The sequence below is a fragment of the Arvicola amphibius genome, chromosome 7 (assembly GCF_903992535.2).
Source record: "Arvicola amphibius chromosome 7, mArvAmp1.2, whole genome shotgun sequence".
NCBI lineage: Eukaryota > Metazoa > Chordata > Mammalia > Rodentia > Cricetidae > Arvicola > Arvicola amphibius.
This window is the reverse complement of record NC_052053.1, coordinates 94,049,236-94,066,057: the sequence shown is the minus strand read 5'-3', so window position 1 is coordinate 94,066,057 and position 16,822 is coordinate 94,049,236. Positions and strand designations below refer to the sequence as shown.

Below are 16,822 nucleotides of genomic sequence, written 5' to 3'. Positions count from 1 at the left end.
TGACAAGTAAGCAGGGAGGTGGGGGCTTGCAGGGTGTAGAACCCCTTAAAATGCGGGGCCTTTCCTTGAAGCCCTGGAGTAAAAATAAACAATTAATAACTAGCCTTTCAGAGAAGCCTCCTCATGTCTCTCCTGCCCGTTAAAGTAACCTAGAGCACTGGCAGGGGCTTGGTTCTTCCCTATCAAAGCAACTTGGACTCAGAGAGGTTGTGTGACTTGCCTGGAGTCACACAGCCAGGCTGGGACAGAGCTGGGATAACATTCACTCACTGCCATGATATATATAATAACCATCAGAGCTACAGGACAAGAGGTTCCACACCAAGGAGTCCCCGAGAGGCAGCCCCGCCCCCACCACCCCCACCACGCCAAGACCACCTGCGGGAAGGGGACTCACAGATACGGAAGCCAGACTTGGGGTCATGCCCGTGGCCACCCTGGCTGTACAGGGTGGTGGTGTCGCCCTTCTCGCAGCTGTTGGCACAGCGCCCGCGGGCACAGGTCTGCTTGCAGATGGTGGGAGTGAAGACGACTTTGATCTTCTTGATTTTCTCGGTGAGGTTCAGCCCTGCAGAGAGAGGGCTTGGGTCCTGGACAGAGCCAGAGCATAACCCTGATCTCCAAGCCTGGCGCAAAAGACCCTTCAAGTGAGAGCGCATCCTGCATGCAGCACCTGCTAAGACCCGGACAACAGGCCTGCAGTCACAGTAGGGTGAGCGTGTCGGGAAGTGCCCAGAGATGCCCCCGTAAGCTCGTGCTGTGTGCACGGTGTGATGTACTGCAACCAGAGGAGCCACTCAAAACTGCAGGGCAGTTCTCACATGTCTACCGAATATTTCATTTCACGGTTGGACCTAGGTGGAGTGATATTCAGGGCACCCTCATTACACAGCCGAAAAATGCAGCCCCAAGCCTTGAGCACAACGACAGGGAGGGGAACATAGCTCCGGACAGAGAAGGGGTCCCTAGGGGACATAGAGGCAGAGAAGGCCCGAGGCATGGCTAGAATCAGGTTTGGGAGATTCGGTTACGAGCTTCATTAGCAGGGGTTGAGGATGTCAGCAAAACATCAAGGAGGAAGTGAGGGCTGCAGACGATGGCTGTGTGTGTGGTGGTTTGTGTCAGAAACGCTGGGGGTTTCCTGGAAGAAGCAGCTGGCTGCACTGGTCCAGGACTGGCGTTTGCAGAAAGGATAATGTGGAAATGCCTGAGTCAGGGAATTGAGGCCCCCAGCCGGATATGGAGGAAGCAAAGGCAGGCAGAGGTGACAGAGCAGGAGATGGCAGACTGCTGTCAAAGTCCTAGGGTTCAGATGGATTAGTTTGACGCTCTGGAACTTGGCACAAAGCAAGTGCATCAACACTGTCTGTCGGTCGGCTGAAAAAAGCGAAGGACAAAATGACAGCATTGTCCTTTGAGAGCGAGCAGCGGTGGGGGAAGAATGGGTCAGATTTAGATGCTCTGTTCTCCTAGGTCCAGACGCAGGGTGACCTTACCCCAAGAGGGTGAGAGGTGGTTCACATGGGATCCCGGTTGGATGCCATCTCTCAGCTCCAGTCCTGGTCCCGAAGGCAAGGCGTTGGAAGTCAGCTGGCCGTTGGCCCCGGTGGCTGGATAACGCCGGACAGTCCTGGACAGCCCCGTGTGCTGCTGCAAGGGCCGGGTCTGGCTGAGGCCATTCAGGGTCCTGTGGAGAGGACCATGACCTGGGGGTTTGCATTCCAGGAACAGCATGTCTCGGCCCTCTGTCGTCTGACCGCCCTCAGCCCAGCACTTACGCGAGAAGAATGCTCTCCATTAAGATGCCTTCCCCCGACGCATACACGGCTGACTCCTGGATGTATAAGTGCCCAGATAAAAACCTAAGGGTGGCCAGGCTTCTAAGAGGGAGGACCTACTCCTATTGGAATATTTAGGAAACCCAGCCTCTCTGCGCCTCGGGACCTTGTCTACAACATGAAGCATCAGACTTCCCTGTGTAGCTCTGGCATTCTGGGAGTCTTTGGCCACTCAAGGGTCAGCCCAGTACTGAAACCATGGTGTGTGCCAAAACCCTGCTATTTTTATCCACAGTGCGGAAGATAAATCCCAGGAACATGCGCATGCTAGGCAAGCACTCTATCACTGTTATGTGTCTAGCCCTATTTAAAAAGTTTTCCTTTGAAGCTTGTCCAGGGTCAGCCTCAAGTTCACTGTCCTCTTGCCTCCCCAGTCCTGGGATGACAGGTGCCTCCCCACACCCAGCCCGGCCACTTTCCCTGATAACCCTCTATGTAAATTACTATGTGGAATTGGTGAATATCAAATACACATGCATAGGTCATTCAGGGGCAGAGCCTAGGATAATCTCCCAATTAATTAATTAATATAAAAACAATGGAACAACCATATTGAAAGAGAAAAAATAATTCATCATCTTCCATCCTAACACAGCAGATACTTTTGCCTATTTTTCCAACCTTTGTTCACATATATGATTTTATAAGATTATCATCAGCTGTAGATACAATATTTTTACTTACCATTATACCCTATTTTATACAATCACACATCTCCCCCTTATTTATCATTTTCCCTGGCCTGTGGCAGTTGATTTGATTCACAGCTTGAGAGACATACTCCTATTGCATTTTCAGATGGCTGGTCTTCACTGTGGAAAATCTTCCACGTGTGATATATTTTCTCCTGTTAAAATAGTCCTCTAGGGCCAGGAGATGGCTCCGTGGGCAAAGGCACCTGCCACCAAACCTGACCACCTAAGTTCAATCCCTGCAACACACGTGGTGGGAGAACAGACCGCTGCAAGTTGTCCTCTGGTCTCCACGTGCACACCACACCCCCACACAAGTGAATAAATAAATTGTGTGCAGGTGCATATGCACACGTGTGCGAATGTGTGCGGCTGTCGGAGTTTGACACCGGGCGGCTTCCTCAATTACTTTACACCTCACTCTTTTGAGGTAGCTTCTCTCCCTGAACCTAGAACTCACCAGCCGGGCTGGCGTGGGTCCAGGGAGCCCAGTGTACCATGCAGAGCAAACGCACACGTGCAGATGGTGATGACGATGATGCTCTGGACCGGGAGCTCCGTCTCCGCCTCCCTAGGGCTGGAACTGCAGGTGTGCGAGCCCATACCTGGCCATGTCCCCCTCTATCCCAGCACGATGCTTGGGATTGAGCTCAGCTTCTCTCGCTTGTGTTAGTAAGCCCTTCAGCCACTGAACCATTTCCCCAGCCCTTGAAGTTTTTAATAACAACTTCTATTTAGCCATTGTAATTTATGTGTTTGAAAAGCTTTTAATAATAAACATTTTGAGAACAGTTATGACGTTAGGATTGACTCAATTCCTCAGGCTACCAAGACTATCAAAGATTACAAACATCTTCAGCTTTAATATATTTCGGTGCCTTGTTTTCTGAAGGGGTCCCATCAAAACACGTAAGTGTCACAGTGTATACATGTATCAAACATTACATAGAACCCCACTAATATACATAATTTTATGAGTTTTATGTATCAGCAAAGATTTAAAAGTGGATTTAAAACTTAATAAAGCACATAAGTGTACCACACAGAGCACACACTCGCTAGCATAGCCTATAACAGTAATTATTGTTGTCATGATCATCATTATTGAGAGTTTGTTGTGTAGCTCAGGCTAGCCTCATACTTATATTTTTCCTTTTGAGAACTGGTTTTACAGGCATGTACTGCCTATTACTCCCAGCTTTATTGTTAAATTTTGCAATACATTGTTATGGTTTTGGTCCCTGTCCCTTTAAGAGACAAGCCACGCCCATTCCCTCCCCATCTGCTGAGGCAGGCTGATCTTCAGCTTCTGGCCTGAGCTTGCTCTCTTTTCCATCTTCCTCTCAGAAAGGCAGCTTCGCTTCTGCCTCTCTCCCCACTTCTCTGCTTCCCCTTCTCTGTCTGTCTCTCTGTCTCTCTCTCTCTCTTTCTTCCCCTCTTCTCCCTTCCCCCTTCATAACCCCCTGAATAAATATTCAACCTCACTCTGTAAGTCATGTCAACGCATGTCTCTGTCTTCTGCCCGCCCGCCATGTGTCTCCCTGCCTGGGACCAGCCACTGCTCGGGACCGGCACCCATCTCTGCCTGGGACTGGCTGCTCCCAGAGCCCACTGTCTGCCGCCACATGACCCACCACCACTGCTCAGGCCACCGCTCTAAGACCGGCAGCCTTCTCTGCTTGGGACTGGCTGCTCGCAGGGCCCGCTGTCTGCCGCCACATGGCCTGCTACCACCATTTGGGACTTTATAGCATACATTAACTATTTTTTTTTTTTTTGGTTTTTCGAGACAGGGATTCTCTGCAGCTTTAGAGCCTGTCCTGGAGCTAGCTCTTGTAGACCAGGCTGGTCTTGAACTCACAGAGATCCGCCTGCCTCTGCCTCCCGAGTGCTGGGATTAAAGGCGTGCGCCACCACCGCCCAACCCGCAATACATTAACTAAATAAGCATAATAATGGCACTTCAATGTTGCTTTTCTCTCCTTTTAAAATTTTAATTAAAAAAATTATTCTGTGTCAGGTGGTGGTGGCACACGCCTTTAATTCCATCACTCGGGAGGCAGAGGCAGGTGGATCTCTGTGAGCACAAGGCCAGCCTGGTCTACAAAGCTATTTCCAGGAAAGCCAGGGCTTCACAAAGAAACCCTGTCTCGAAAACCAACAACAAAAGATGATTTTTGTGTGCATAAGTGTGTGGCTCTGTATGGGTATATCCAGGTGGGTACAGCTACCTGCTGAGACGAGCCATCATATCCCCTGGGGCTGAAGTTACAGGTGACTGGCAGCTGTGGTGCTGGAAACTGAACTTGTGCCCTCTGTAAGAACAGTCTGTGCTCTTAACAGCTGAGCCATTTCTCCAGCCCTCCCTTCCAAAAAACAAAAAAACAAATACTTCTGACGTTGAACTGTTGCTCATGGATGTGTTTGTTGCTTGTTCTTTGACAACCGTCTGAGTTGTTTGTCTTATACACTCGAGCGGCTCTTCTGCATGTTTGTTATTGGACGGCCTCTATTGTAAATACTCTAGCATTCTGACAGTGGCATGAGCCACTGTATATACAACATCTGGACCATGGTGGGTGTGAGGCCATGTGAACAGGGAAGCTGAGAGGGGCCAAAGACTCACCCAACATTATATCATTACTAAACCAAGACACTGGGATTCCAGATGGGCCACCCTGACTCCAGGGCCCGTGTTCTGTGTCAGCCCAGACGCCAGTGGAAGCCAGCCTGGACTTAGGGCTCTCTGCACCTGTCAGATCCCTCCCTCTTTCTCCCCGCTGCATTCTGTGTCCTAACAGGATACAGTCTGGGGCCCTTGCCCCCTCCTACTCCAGAATGGTTGCTTCCATGTGCTCAAACCATGGGCACTCTGCGGACAGAAGCTAGACTTGGACAATAACAGAGCTGGTTACTTCATCTACCCCAGGCCTCATGGCGCAGGCCTTGGCTCCTGGGAACCTCACTGCTGCTTCCTCTAGAAACCTCCGCAGCAAATCCTCTTCCTGTTTCCAGAGATCAGGGGTTGGAGTAGGTGAGATCCTGTTAGCCATGCGGAAGTTCTAAGGGTGATAGTGGCCCGGAATTGAGATCTAAACCTCAGGCCCACTCCTCTCAGGAGAAGATCAGCACCACCTGCTACATCAAAAGCAAAGTCCTTCCAGTGCTTCCGAGAGACTGCCCAAGAGATCTCTATCAAAGATCTTCAGGGCCAGCTGAATTACTTCTCAGAGAAGAACACTGGGCAAGCAAGCCTGACTCCCTTAGTCATAGAGAGAACCTGGATGCTCAGAGGAGAGAGGAAGGGGTTTGAACAGAAGGACGAATATGGCCTCTCGCGGCAGGGTAACCTTAGCACATTGCTTAGCTCCTCTGAGCCCATCGTCCTCAGCAGCAGCAGGGTTAGAATAGCTACCTCACCAAGCTGTGGGAGAGGGCTGAGAGACTAGGGAGGCCATGCAATTGCTTTACTAAGCCAAGTGAGCGCTCATAAGAGGGAAAGCATGACGGGATTGGGATTTTCAAAGCGCGTGAACCAGGGCGCAGGAGCATTCTGCCCAACAACCAACGAAACACAAAGACCAGTGACTGAGGATGAGTTTTCTGAAACCGTGAGCCAAAATAAACAATTCCCCCTATGTGTTGCCTCTGTCAGGTATTTTGAACAACAACAACAAAATCAACCAGCATGGATGGATATGATGCTAACACACGCAGGAATGCATACTGGTCATTACCACCACAACTTCATAAGGAAAAGACTTTCAGTTCTAAACATCAATATTTTCATAGGCTTAACTTTATGAAAATCTCACTACTAATACTTTATTTTCTTTATCATTTCACAGACAATGGAAAGTCTGCCACAGGCTGGCACCAGGGGTGCCCCTGGATCTGCCAGGAGAACCTTCTGACTTCTAATGCTGGAAATCTTTCAACAAGCTTAATGAGAAAAGTGTTCCCACATCAGATAGTTGGGACCTGCAGGCATATAATGAGGCCATTCAGTGAAATGTGCAGGGTGTCTTCAGACCCTGCTCCCCACACTAAGGCTTCAGTGATGTGAAAGCGCTCAGCCTTTCTGCTTAGGAGATGGACAAATGAAAAACGACCCCACCACAGCATGTTTTAATCTACCAGACTAGCCAAACTCCCAAAGTTTAATAACATACGTGTTGTTGAGACTGAGAAACAGGCACTCTCAGCTGTCGCTGGCAGGAACTGAGCTGAGAGAGCTCTCAGAGAGCGGCCTGATGGTGCTGGCTCTTTTGGCACAATGCGGGAAGACTTTGAGTCCTATGGTCCACCTTCGAGGCTGGAGTGCGGATGAACCTGCTTCGCGGTGCTGCTGTTTTCCTGCCCCTATGGAGGCTGCTGCTTCCCCTGAACTGTAAGGGTGGTGGCCAATCACTTATCCGTGATTTCCCAGTCCCGTTTCTGGCCAGTGGGAACTACCTGAGAGGGTCTCCTCACTGTGAGTACACAGCTGATGACGGCCACAGCCCCTTTCTCTCAAGGTAGAACAATTTCGAACACTCCATCCTCAAACAAAGCTTGATGTCCTGGGGACTCCTGTCCCTGCTTGGCTGTCTTTACTGTCCTTGGACCACTTCCTCACTCTAAAGGACCAGTCCCAAAACATGTGTTCATGTCTAGAATGACGCAAACACCCGCCTTCCAGAGCAGCCTTGTTTTGAATTAGCAATAAGTATGTTTTGTACGGAATAGAAGCAACCGAGTGGCCTCCAGCAGAGGAGCGGTTAAAGCAGAGACGGCCGCAGGACGGAGCCAGGTGTCTTAACAGCTCTTTCGTATCAGGAAGGAACACTCTCCAAGACACACTGAAGTGTGGAAACAAAACAGCCCAGATCCAACCTCCTGGCTGTTTTGTACAGGCTGTGACCTAACAATGGTCTTTACATTTTCAAACAGCTGGAAAAACAGTTAAAAGACTGTTTCTTGACATGAGAAAGTGATATAAAATTCAAATGTAAGTTTCCATAAATAAAGCGTCCCTGGAGCGCGGCCACGCACCGTCTATGGCTGCTCTTGCTCCTCAGCCACCCGACTGGGTAGCTGCAGAAGCCATATGTCACAGGAAGCTGAAAATATTTACCACGTGGCCTTTTATGGAAGAAGTTTGCTGACTTCTGGTGTAAGGGACATGTAAAGTTGTAAAAAAAAATACTGAAAATACGGATGCATGTTGTGCATATACATAAAGTAATCTCAGAGGGAAACCTGGGAAATTGATAATAGTGGCTGCTTATGTGGGAGGAGCAGGAAGTGGAAACTCAGGTCACCTGGTATGAAGACCTTTTGTTTTGTTTTCTTTTAATTTATGTTATGAGCGTTGGTGTGAGGGTGTCAAATCCTCTGGAACTAGAGTTACAGACACTTGTGAGCTGCCGTATGGGTGCTGGGAATGAACCTGGGTTCTCTGGAAGAGGAGCCAGTGCTCTTAACTCCTGAGCCATCCCTCCAGCCTCCTGATATGAAGGTTTAAAGAACACTTTACTCTGTGCAGGGTTCTGTACCAGTGATATCCGTCATACGCACCCTCTCATGTAGGCCTCTCTATAACCTGGTCCCCAGTGTATACACACAATCCCTACAAACAAACAAGACAAACACACGGGGATGTATGAAAGGTTCACGACTGCGGAAGGTTGCAGAGTTCATGACGCATAGAAGCCAGGTTACTAAACCAGGCTCACTTTATCCTGAATCCCCTCTCCTTTGCTGATTATTTCTATTTTACAGATGAGGACACTGAGGCTTTGAGAGATATAGAACAGGCTTGGATCCATATTTTGGGGGCCTCTTATACCTCCTTTAGGCATTCAGGAAGCACTTACGGGGCTGGAGAGATGGCTCAGTGGTCAAAAGAGCATGCTGGCTGCTCTTCTGTCCTAACGTTCATACCAGGTGACTCACGACCACATGTAACTCCAGCAAACACTTTCTTCCCTCTCGGATCTACTGGACACTGGGCCAAGTGACTAGCACCCAGCAAAGATGAGGAGAGCCAAGATTATTCTCAAGGCACTAAGGGTAGTGGTAGAGAGGGGAGGGCTAGAGGCCAAATAGAAGGCTTTGGCTGTGGTCTGGGCAGCGAGTGACCAAGGATGGAACCAAGAAGAAGGTATGGGTTCTAGAGCTATTTCAGAAGCAGAGATGGAGAAAATCCCTAGCAGAGGCTTGCACATGCGCGTCTGGGATGGGAACGTGCCCTGTTTTTGGAAGCAGAGACTCGCGTGTCTAGGCTGACCTTGAACTTGTTATGCTGCTGAGGATGATCTTGAACTTCTGACTCTCCAGTCTCCAGTTCTCAAACGCTAGCGTTGCAGATTAGGAGCTCAGGTTGCAACCCAAGAGAAATGGGTAGCAGGGCTCTGCTTTGTAGCGTGATGTGTGGTTAATGCCTCAAGTTGGCAGAAACCCAAGAGGCCAGTCAGTGCTGCAGCCACAGTTGGGGGGTTGGGGAGGAGGGCGGGGTGCTGGGGGGGCGGGGAGGGGAGCTGATCTCTCAGGGACCCCTGCTAAGCTCAGGCCCAACTCTGCAAACACCTCCTGACTGAAGGGGGAAAATCTGCTAATGAGCATGGCCTCAGTTTTAAGTTGCATTCCATAAATCCTCCAGCCTCCGGCGCCTGCTGCCACTTGTCCGCTAGTACACGGTTGAACAAATGATCAAGCAATAAATTAATATCAACGGAAAAATGCAGCAACAGATCGTCACGCTTCACTCAGTAGTCCCGTTCACTCTTTCCATGGGCGTGTGTGTGTGTGTGTGTGTGTGTGTGCCTAAAGCTGGGTGGGTTCGGGCTTTTTGTTTTTTGTTTTTTGTTTTTTTTTTTTTTTTTGGTGTGTGGGCTTTTTCTTTTTCATAGACACACAGGCAATCGTCTTAGCTTCTGCTAATAAAACTGCTTCTAGCTAATTACCATCATGGGATTAACTGCCCTGGTAGCTCGTGGTATTCCTTGAGACTTCCGCTTGCTCTGACACCTAAACATGTTGAGAAACGTAAGAGTGAGGAGAGAATATAGAAAGGTTGGGGGTGGGGTGCAGGGAACATGGCCTAGCTTAAAGGCGAAGCAGGAGAAGAGGCTATGCCGCTGGTGATGCCAGAGGAGGGGTCAAGGAGAAAGCAACAGAGAGGAGGCGGTCACAATATTCTGCTTCGTGACTGCAGGCACAGTTCCTTGCAGGTCAGCATCCCTGGCTCCTCCCCATTGGCTCCTGCTTCCAGAGCATCTGGAACCTCAAAAGTCCCAAAGGGCAAATCTGGCAGATTGTTATCCAGTCCCCTACTGGATGGCCAGGCAGGCCTCACACCTGCACCAAGATCAGATGGCCCCTTGCCATGCCTCCAGGGACCTATGGTAGACACTCAGGGGCGGTTTTCTCAGTGGGCAGCTCTTAGGTGGGGACCAGCACCTGTTGCTGCATGGCGTACACTGGCGCTGTCATTGCTATCCCTGATCCTGAGAGGCCAAGAGCCCCTCCCCCAGATGTGTCTTCCTGGGTGTCTCAAGATCGCTTCCGTGGCTGCACGGTGTGTGCCCATTCACCCAAGCCTTCAGCCCCTCTGGTCAACCCTACTCAGCGGAACTTGGCTGCCAGTGAGTCACACTCCCTGCTCTGAGGCTCTGGGCCTCTAGTTCTTTCCACGGCCACACCCGGGTCTGAGAGGACTACAGGTCTGGCTCACAGACCCCATGGGATGCCCCTGCCAAGACTCGGGTTAGAGGTGCACCAAGCAGGGCAGTCTTTCCTAGCCAGAACCACTCCTGCTTGGCTTCCCCGGCAGTTGGCGGAGAACACATTTCCAGAAAGGTCCACCAGTGCCAAAGGGAGGTAGCAGTTCTGTGTGTCCTAGGGAATGCTGGGGAAGGGGACGCCCAACTCCTCACTGAGGCCACATCCCTACCCCCAGGACAATCCCAAAGCAGGTCTATGTTGTAGGCCAGGCCCTCAGCATGTGGATCACCTTTACTCTCTTCTGCTGCCTGGAAACCAGGCTTACCCCGGGTGCCTCAGCACAGAGGTAGGAAAAAAAGGTAGCTGGAGGGGGCTGTCCAGTACCCAGGAAAAGCTCTTCACTTTCTACCCAGCATGCCCAGGTGACAAACTTTTCAGGCGATGGGCATTCCATTCTCCTCCAAGAGCTTTCAGCCAGCCTCCTCTGGGCCCAGCAGGACCATCCTGGAACTGAGCCAGGGACACTGACTCTCCAGAAGAGAAGGGACTGAGTCTTACCCTCTATATCCTACATAGACTTAGAACATTACTGGGAACCCAGTTGCTGCCCCAAATATTGATTACATTGCACTTTAAACTTCTTCATGATTTCTCTAGCTCTCTCTCTCTCTCTCTGTTGGAGTCATGTACCCATCCCTGGAAAGGCCTTGTTTCCAAGACTGGGCCAGTGTCACCTGGAAGACTTCTCAGCTCATAGGGAATCTTGATTTCATGAATTCGTAGTTCAATCTGGCTAAGGTGTGCTTTTGATGCCCTTGGAAGGTGTGCAATCCCACTGGGCACTATGGGAAGGGCACCTTGCCCTCTGAGACGGGGAGGCAGCAGACCTAGTAAACCCATAGCCATAACTGAAGTCGTCTCACTACTGTGGACTAATCCTCTTGTCCACTGTGAAGATTTGTTACTCGAATTGGTTTAATAAAACACTGACTAGTAGCAAGGCAGGATGTATAGGTGGGGTGACCAAATTAAGGATGATGGGAAGGAGAAGGGTGGAGTCAGGAGTTTTCAGGTGGACATAGAGGGAGAAGGAGAGGAATGTGCCATGTTAATAAAGGTACTGCCATGTGGCAGAGCATAAATAAGGAATATGGGTTAACTTAAAATGTAAGAGCTAGTTAGTAATGAGCCTGAGATATTGGCCAAGAATTTACAATTAATATAAGCCTCTGAGTGATTATTTGGTACTAAGTGGTCAGGACAAAAAAAGCTCTACCTCTGTTTACACTCTACTTCCTTCAGGAAGCTGCAGCACAGTACCAAGGTAGGATGACCAGAATACAGGCTAGATTTTAGCCCTGTTTATCCTGTTACGTTTGGTGCAGTGACCAACACAAACGTCCACACCCAGAAGCCCAGGAACTAGGTCCTGCATGTGAGCATGTCAGAAGAGCCCAAAAGAAGAGAAGAAGGATGTTACAGGGGTCAGGAAAGTCATGGCCAAGTAAGTTGTCCAACCCAAGTACTCCAGGCCTCCTAAGCATGTGTGGTCCTGAGGCTGGAGCTTTTAGAGATGTGGAATGTGAGCTGGAATAGGGAGTGGGAAGGACAGAGAAAACACTGATCACAAAGAGACAGATGCAGAATGTGCAGGTGGTGATGCCCAGTGAGGAACAAGGACTACACAGTCAAGGGGAAACAGGAGGGATCATGTCCTCTCCTAGAAAAAAAAAAAAAACTGGCTTCCTCTGGGCTCTGCTAGGCTGTGCTGAGCATTTCCCATTCATTCCTTTAGTAACCATTAAAGTTAGGACACAGATCTTCTGCCTAGTTCACAGAAGGCAGACATGCAAGTAGGCTGTGCCTGGACAAAACCCTGCCAGTGTCTGCTCAAAGCTCATCCCCTTTCAAACATTTCCTCCAACTGGCCTGAAAATTCACTTGGGACACACAGAACGCGTGGCAGAGGGGTGAATAGAGACTGAACCCTCACGCCAGGGCTTATTTAGTTTGGACTCTCTTTAGGGAGATGAGGCTGTGGAAGCTAATTACACAGCAACTCTCTCTTAAGATGGGTTGTTGTAAAGCAGACTCGTGGGAATGCTGAACCCAATGGTCAAAGGTCACATGGGTGAGCTCTGTGTGCTAGCAAAAGACTGTCTCAAAACACAAGGAGGATGGCTCCTGAGATGCGGCACTCAAGGTTGACTTCTGGCATCCACAAACCCAAGCACATAAGTGTACACATACCCCTAGGCACACACATACAGAAAAATATAACAGGGGGAAGCCATAGGTGCCACTGAGTGAACCGTGAACACTCTTGGTTTAATGAGAATAAAGAGGTTTTTGCTGAAGTTGCTAGGATCTACAAGGCATCTATCCACAGGATTACAAAGAGGGAAATAAGTATTTGCCCCATTTTTTGCCGTCACCTCTCAGACTGCAAAGGGCATAGCCTTCTTTCTCCAAAGAAGGAGCCCTGGAAGGGTACCGTCTCACTGGCGACTTGGATCCAGATTCCGACAAGTAGCTCTGATGTAACCCAGCACACATGGGTGGACAAGCGAGGCCGTGGTCAGAGCTGAGGCGCCAGGAGGAAAGCGCTGTGTGGGCAATCGGCTGGGAGCGTTAGAGGTTTTGATTTATAATCTTTGTTTTGCAAGAGTCGGGGATTTTTCCCTTCAAGAAGTACTCAGCTTCCTTGAATTTTAGACCTTCCACAAATATTGTTTTAGGAGAAATGAGAAGAAGAAAAGCCGCCCCCAAATGCCTGCCGCGGCTACTCACTTCCACCATGAATCAGAAGCCCAAAACCACAGTTCTGGGGCTCACAGGGGAACTAGGCGTTTTCACAGTGCGTTACCAGGAAGCATTTAGCAACTGTCAGTGTCATCTGCAGACAGACAGGTGGACACGCAGACACAGACATCCCTCTGGGTCTGGAAGGCAGGGAGTCCTGGGTTTGCATATCTCCCATTCTCTCTTCCTAACCTGTTTCTAGAAAATTGCCCAGCTCAACTTAAGTCTCTCCCTCTCTCCCTTAGACACCCCCTAAGGGAGTGTGTGTCTGTGTGTGTGCTGACCCCATGAATGCCACACATAGAGATGAGTATATATTTTAAAATCTCTTCTCTCTCTCTCTCTCTCTCTCTCTCTCTCTCTCTCTCTCTCTCTCTCTCTCTCTCTCTCTCTCTCTCTCTCTCTCTCTCTCTCTCTGTTATCCTAACACTACTGGACTTTGCTGAAGCAGTTTTCACCTGGGAAGCACTCATTGGCTTTTCTGGCAGTGCCCAGTGAACTAACTGATGGCAGATTTACAGATTGAGTAACTGGAAAAACTACTGGGCCCATAAATCAGAAACTTCCTCCACATGCCTGGCAAGGGGTGAAACCTGATATAGATGTGAAAGCCTTCAGCTCGAAAGGTTCTTGGAGCCTGGGAAACCTCCACCGGGACTATGGGGGCACCAGCTCCCTGTTTCTCTTCGTCCAGGCCTTGTTCACACCCCTAGGGCTTTGCTCGCCTTTTCTCTCCTCTTGCGTCTTTGATCCTTAACCTCTTCCTTCCAAATGAAAATCCTAGAGGCCTAAGTCCACCAAGTACAAGTGTGTTTCGGGTTGACACAGGGTGTCCTCGGTGTCCTCATCGCAGAGTGACCGTGACAGAAAAGCCTGCTCACAGGACACTGTGAGGATGCTCAGGAGCTGGAGGCCCTTCTACCTGCCTGGCGGCCCCCTGACATCCATCTCAGGTCACACTAGGCCCTGGGAGGCTTCTTCACCCTGGATATTACCCCAGTGGGGAATTCCAGGAAGAGATCAGAGGGAGGAAGAAAATGAACGGAGGTCCCATCCTTAGCCTCTAGACAAGCAGCCTGGTCCTGTGGCTGTGTTGCTCTGGATCCTAGCAAACTGCCTCTTGTTCCTTAAAAGGAGATTTGATGTTGCTAGCAAGCTCCATGGGCCCTCGTTTTCTCCTCTCCTGCCCGCACCCTGTTAAACAGACCTTTTATTAAATTGTCCCCCCAGAGTCCCTCTGCTTTCCTGCTGGAACTCAGATCCAAACAAGAAACACTCCTCACTGTGGGGTACTGCACGCTGAACTGGGTGACTCAGCACTTTCTCCTAGGTCTGTCATCATTCAACCCATAGCCGTGAGCGGTCAAGCGTGCCGTGTGTGGTCAAGCATTAGCAGGCGCCCTATACACTGAGCCTCCCAGAAGTGAAAAAGGACCCACCACATCCCACAGCTGGCGAGCAGAATCATATGAAACTGTGGTCTGTGTGACTTAGGAGCCACCCTCTCAACCCCTGCGCCTTCTCGTCCCCAGTTTGGGGTTAGGAGGAACCCATAAAACACCCCAGCTTCCTCATTAAGACTCCGACGGAGGTTAGATTAAAACAACAACCATACTCCATTCAAAAGACCGACAGTCTAAGCTCTGCGTTACCGCAGCCCTAAGGTTCAGCCTTCTCCTCACGCCGCACTAAAGGCGCATTGCCAATCTCACTGTAACCACCACGCCACGGTTCAACTGAAATAACATCACCTTAACCACAGCACCAGTTCCCCCAATCTCAGCCTGAACGATCCACCACGATAGCTGGAAATCTAGACCCACTATTAAAGAGCAAGGAACTCTAGGGACCCCCTCTACTCCGCTCTGAGGAGCCGCCTGCCCTGTCCCCATTTATACTTCAAGGACAATGATTAACAGCATCCACTTCCTACCTAACACTAAGGTGGAGACTTTCACGCAGGCTCATCTCAAGGAGGGTCAACAGTAGGGACGTGGGGAATCGTGGCCGTGGCAGCGGTAATCTGTGGCCGTCATCACTGACCTGCAGGTTGTGGGCCAGTAGAAGACCAGTAGCTTAACTCTCAGCGTTTGTAAAGAGCTGGGGCCGAGCCTTGAAGAATCCTTGTAATAGTTTGCAACTAGACTGTGTGTGAGAGGCTTGATCCCCAGAGTGATGTTATTTGAAGTTGGTAGGATTTTTAGGGAGATGTGGGTGGAGTGAAGGACTAGCGGGAGGTCCTTCAGCCACTGGTGAGGAGGAACATAGCATCAAGGGGGACTTGGGACCCCAGCATCTTCCTCGTCATCTCTTGCTTTCTAGCCATGAAATGAGCGTCTTGTTTTACCACACCCTCTCTCTGGCTTGGCCACCAGAGGTCTGAAGCAATGGGTCTGCTCAATCTTGTACTAGAACTTACAAAACTGAGTCAAAAACAAACCATTTCTTCTTATAAGTCAAACACTCGGGTACTTTGTTCCACGGATGGAATGCTAATGCGGTTCTGTTCTAAAACCAAAGCCATGGCAGCAGCCTGATAGTCCTCAGCTCCAAGAGGTTTTTAGAAAGGAGAAATACTCAGATTTCACCAGAGTTTGGTGGGGGGCTCTTTGGACCAGATGGCCTCATTCAGACTTACAGGTGGGGGAAAGGAAGAGGGGATTTGGGGATTTGGGGATTTGGGGACTGTCTGATCCCTGACGGTAGCAGATGGATTCCGAAAGACTCCTGGTTGCTGTTCCCCTGAGCAAGCTGAGGCTTGCCTCAGCAACCTAGACATGCCTGCTTTGAGCCAAGCATAGCAGGAGGAGATTCCCTGGCCATGCCACATTTGAGAAGGCCTCTACCCTCCTCAACACTGCTCCCTGAATCCCTATCCCCAGGGTCAAAGCTGGATTACGCGCCCTGGGCTACATCTGGGCTTCACTATGTAATTGATGATCTGGAACTCGTTCTGTAGACCGAGCTGGCCTGAAATTCACAGAGACCCACCTGCCTCTACCTCCCGAGCACAGTGATCAAGGGTGTGCCACACCTGACAAGCCCAGTCTTTTTAGATTTACGCAAATGCACCCCAGGGCCAGCCCTGTCTTAACCAGGGCCCGACTCTATAAGTCTCAGATATCTCTGTTGGTTGGGTAGATGCTAACATTACAAAGGCCCAGAGATCCTTCCACCTTTCAGGGAGTGTAAAGAGAAACTCAGTGGTCAAGCCCAGCTGGAGAAGACTAGCTTGAAGCAGCTTTGTGAGGGAAGTGGGAGATAACAGCCCCCCTCTCACCTCTCCTGGGAGGAAGCCAAGACTGAAATCACTCATTAGTTTCACTGGGCCACAGGCTGTATGACTCTCTGGGCGAGAACAGTGTTTGCAACCACCCAGTCACTCTGGGCTCCTCTGTTGGGCAGCAGTGGGGAGTCAAAGGACGCCTGCCAGGTAAACCTCCAGGTGTCCTCTCCACACTGTACAACTGCCTCTGCTAACAGCAAGGAAGCGGACGTAGGAGGTAAAGGAAGTTCTCAGTTGAGATTTAAGAGAGAGAAAAAAGGGATGGGGTTGGGGAGGGAGGGAGAGATGGAGGGAGAGAGGGAAGGAAAGAGAAAGAGAAAGAGAAAGAGAGAGAGAGAGAGAGAGAGAGAGAGAGACCTTCTCCAGAGCAGTAAGTACTTGTGCCTGGTTTAGAACCTTTCCACTGATTTGCGTTCTCTCATGCAGGTGGTAACAATGATCCTGGTGTAATCATCATACCCCAAGTCAGCTAAAGCTACCCCTAGTGGATATGTTTG

At 50.0% G+C, this 16,822-nt stretch overlaps 1 protein-coding gene across 1 annotated transcript in view; it reads right to left on the bottom strand.

Moving 5' to 3' along the window:
* The window catches only part of Ltbp2 (latent transforming growth factor beta binding protein 2), an 85,303-nt gene that overhangs the window by 43,375 nt on the left and 25,106 nt on the right, over nucleotides 1–16,822 (bottom strand). Inside the window, exons 4-5 of the mRNA XM_038336584.1 lie at nucleotides 1,497–1,687; nucleotides 398–568 (exon numbers count right to left, since the gene is read on the bottom strand). Coding sequence (XP_038192512.1) covers nucleotides 398–568; nucleotides 1,497–1,687 — 362 coding nt within the window. The remainder of the gene's footprint in view (nucleotides 1–397; nucleotides 569–1,496; nucleotides 1,688–16,822) is intronic.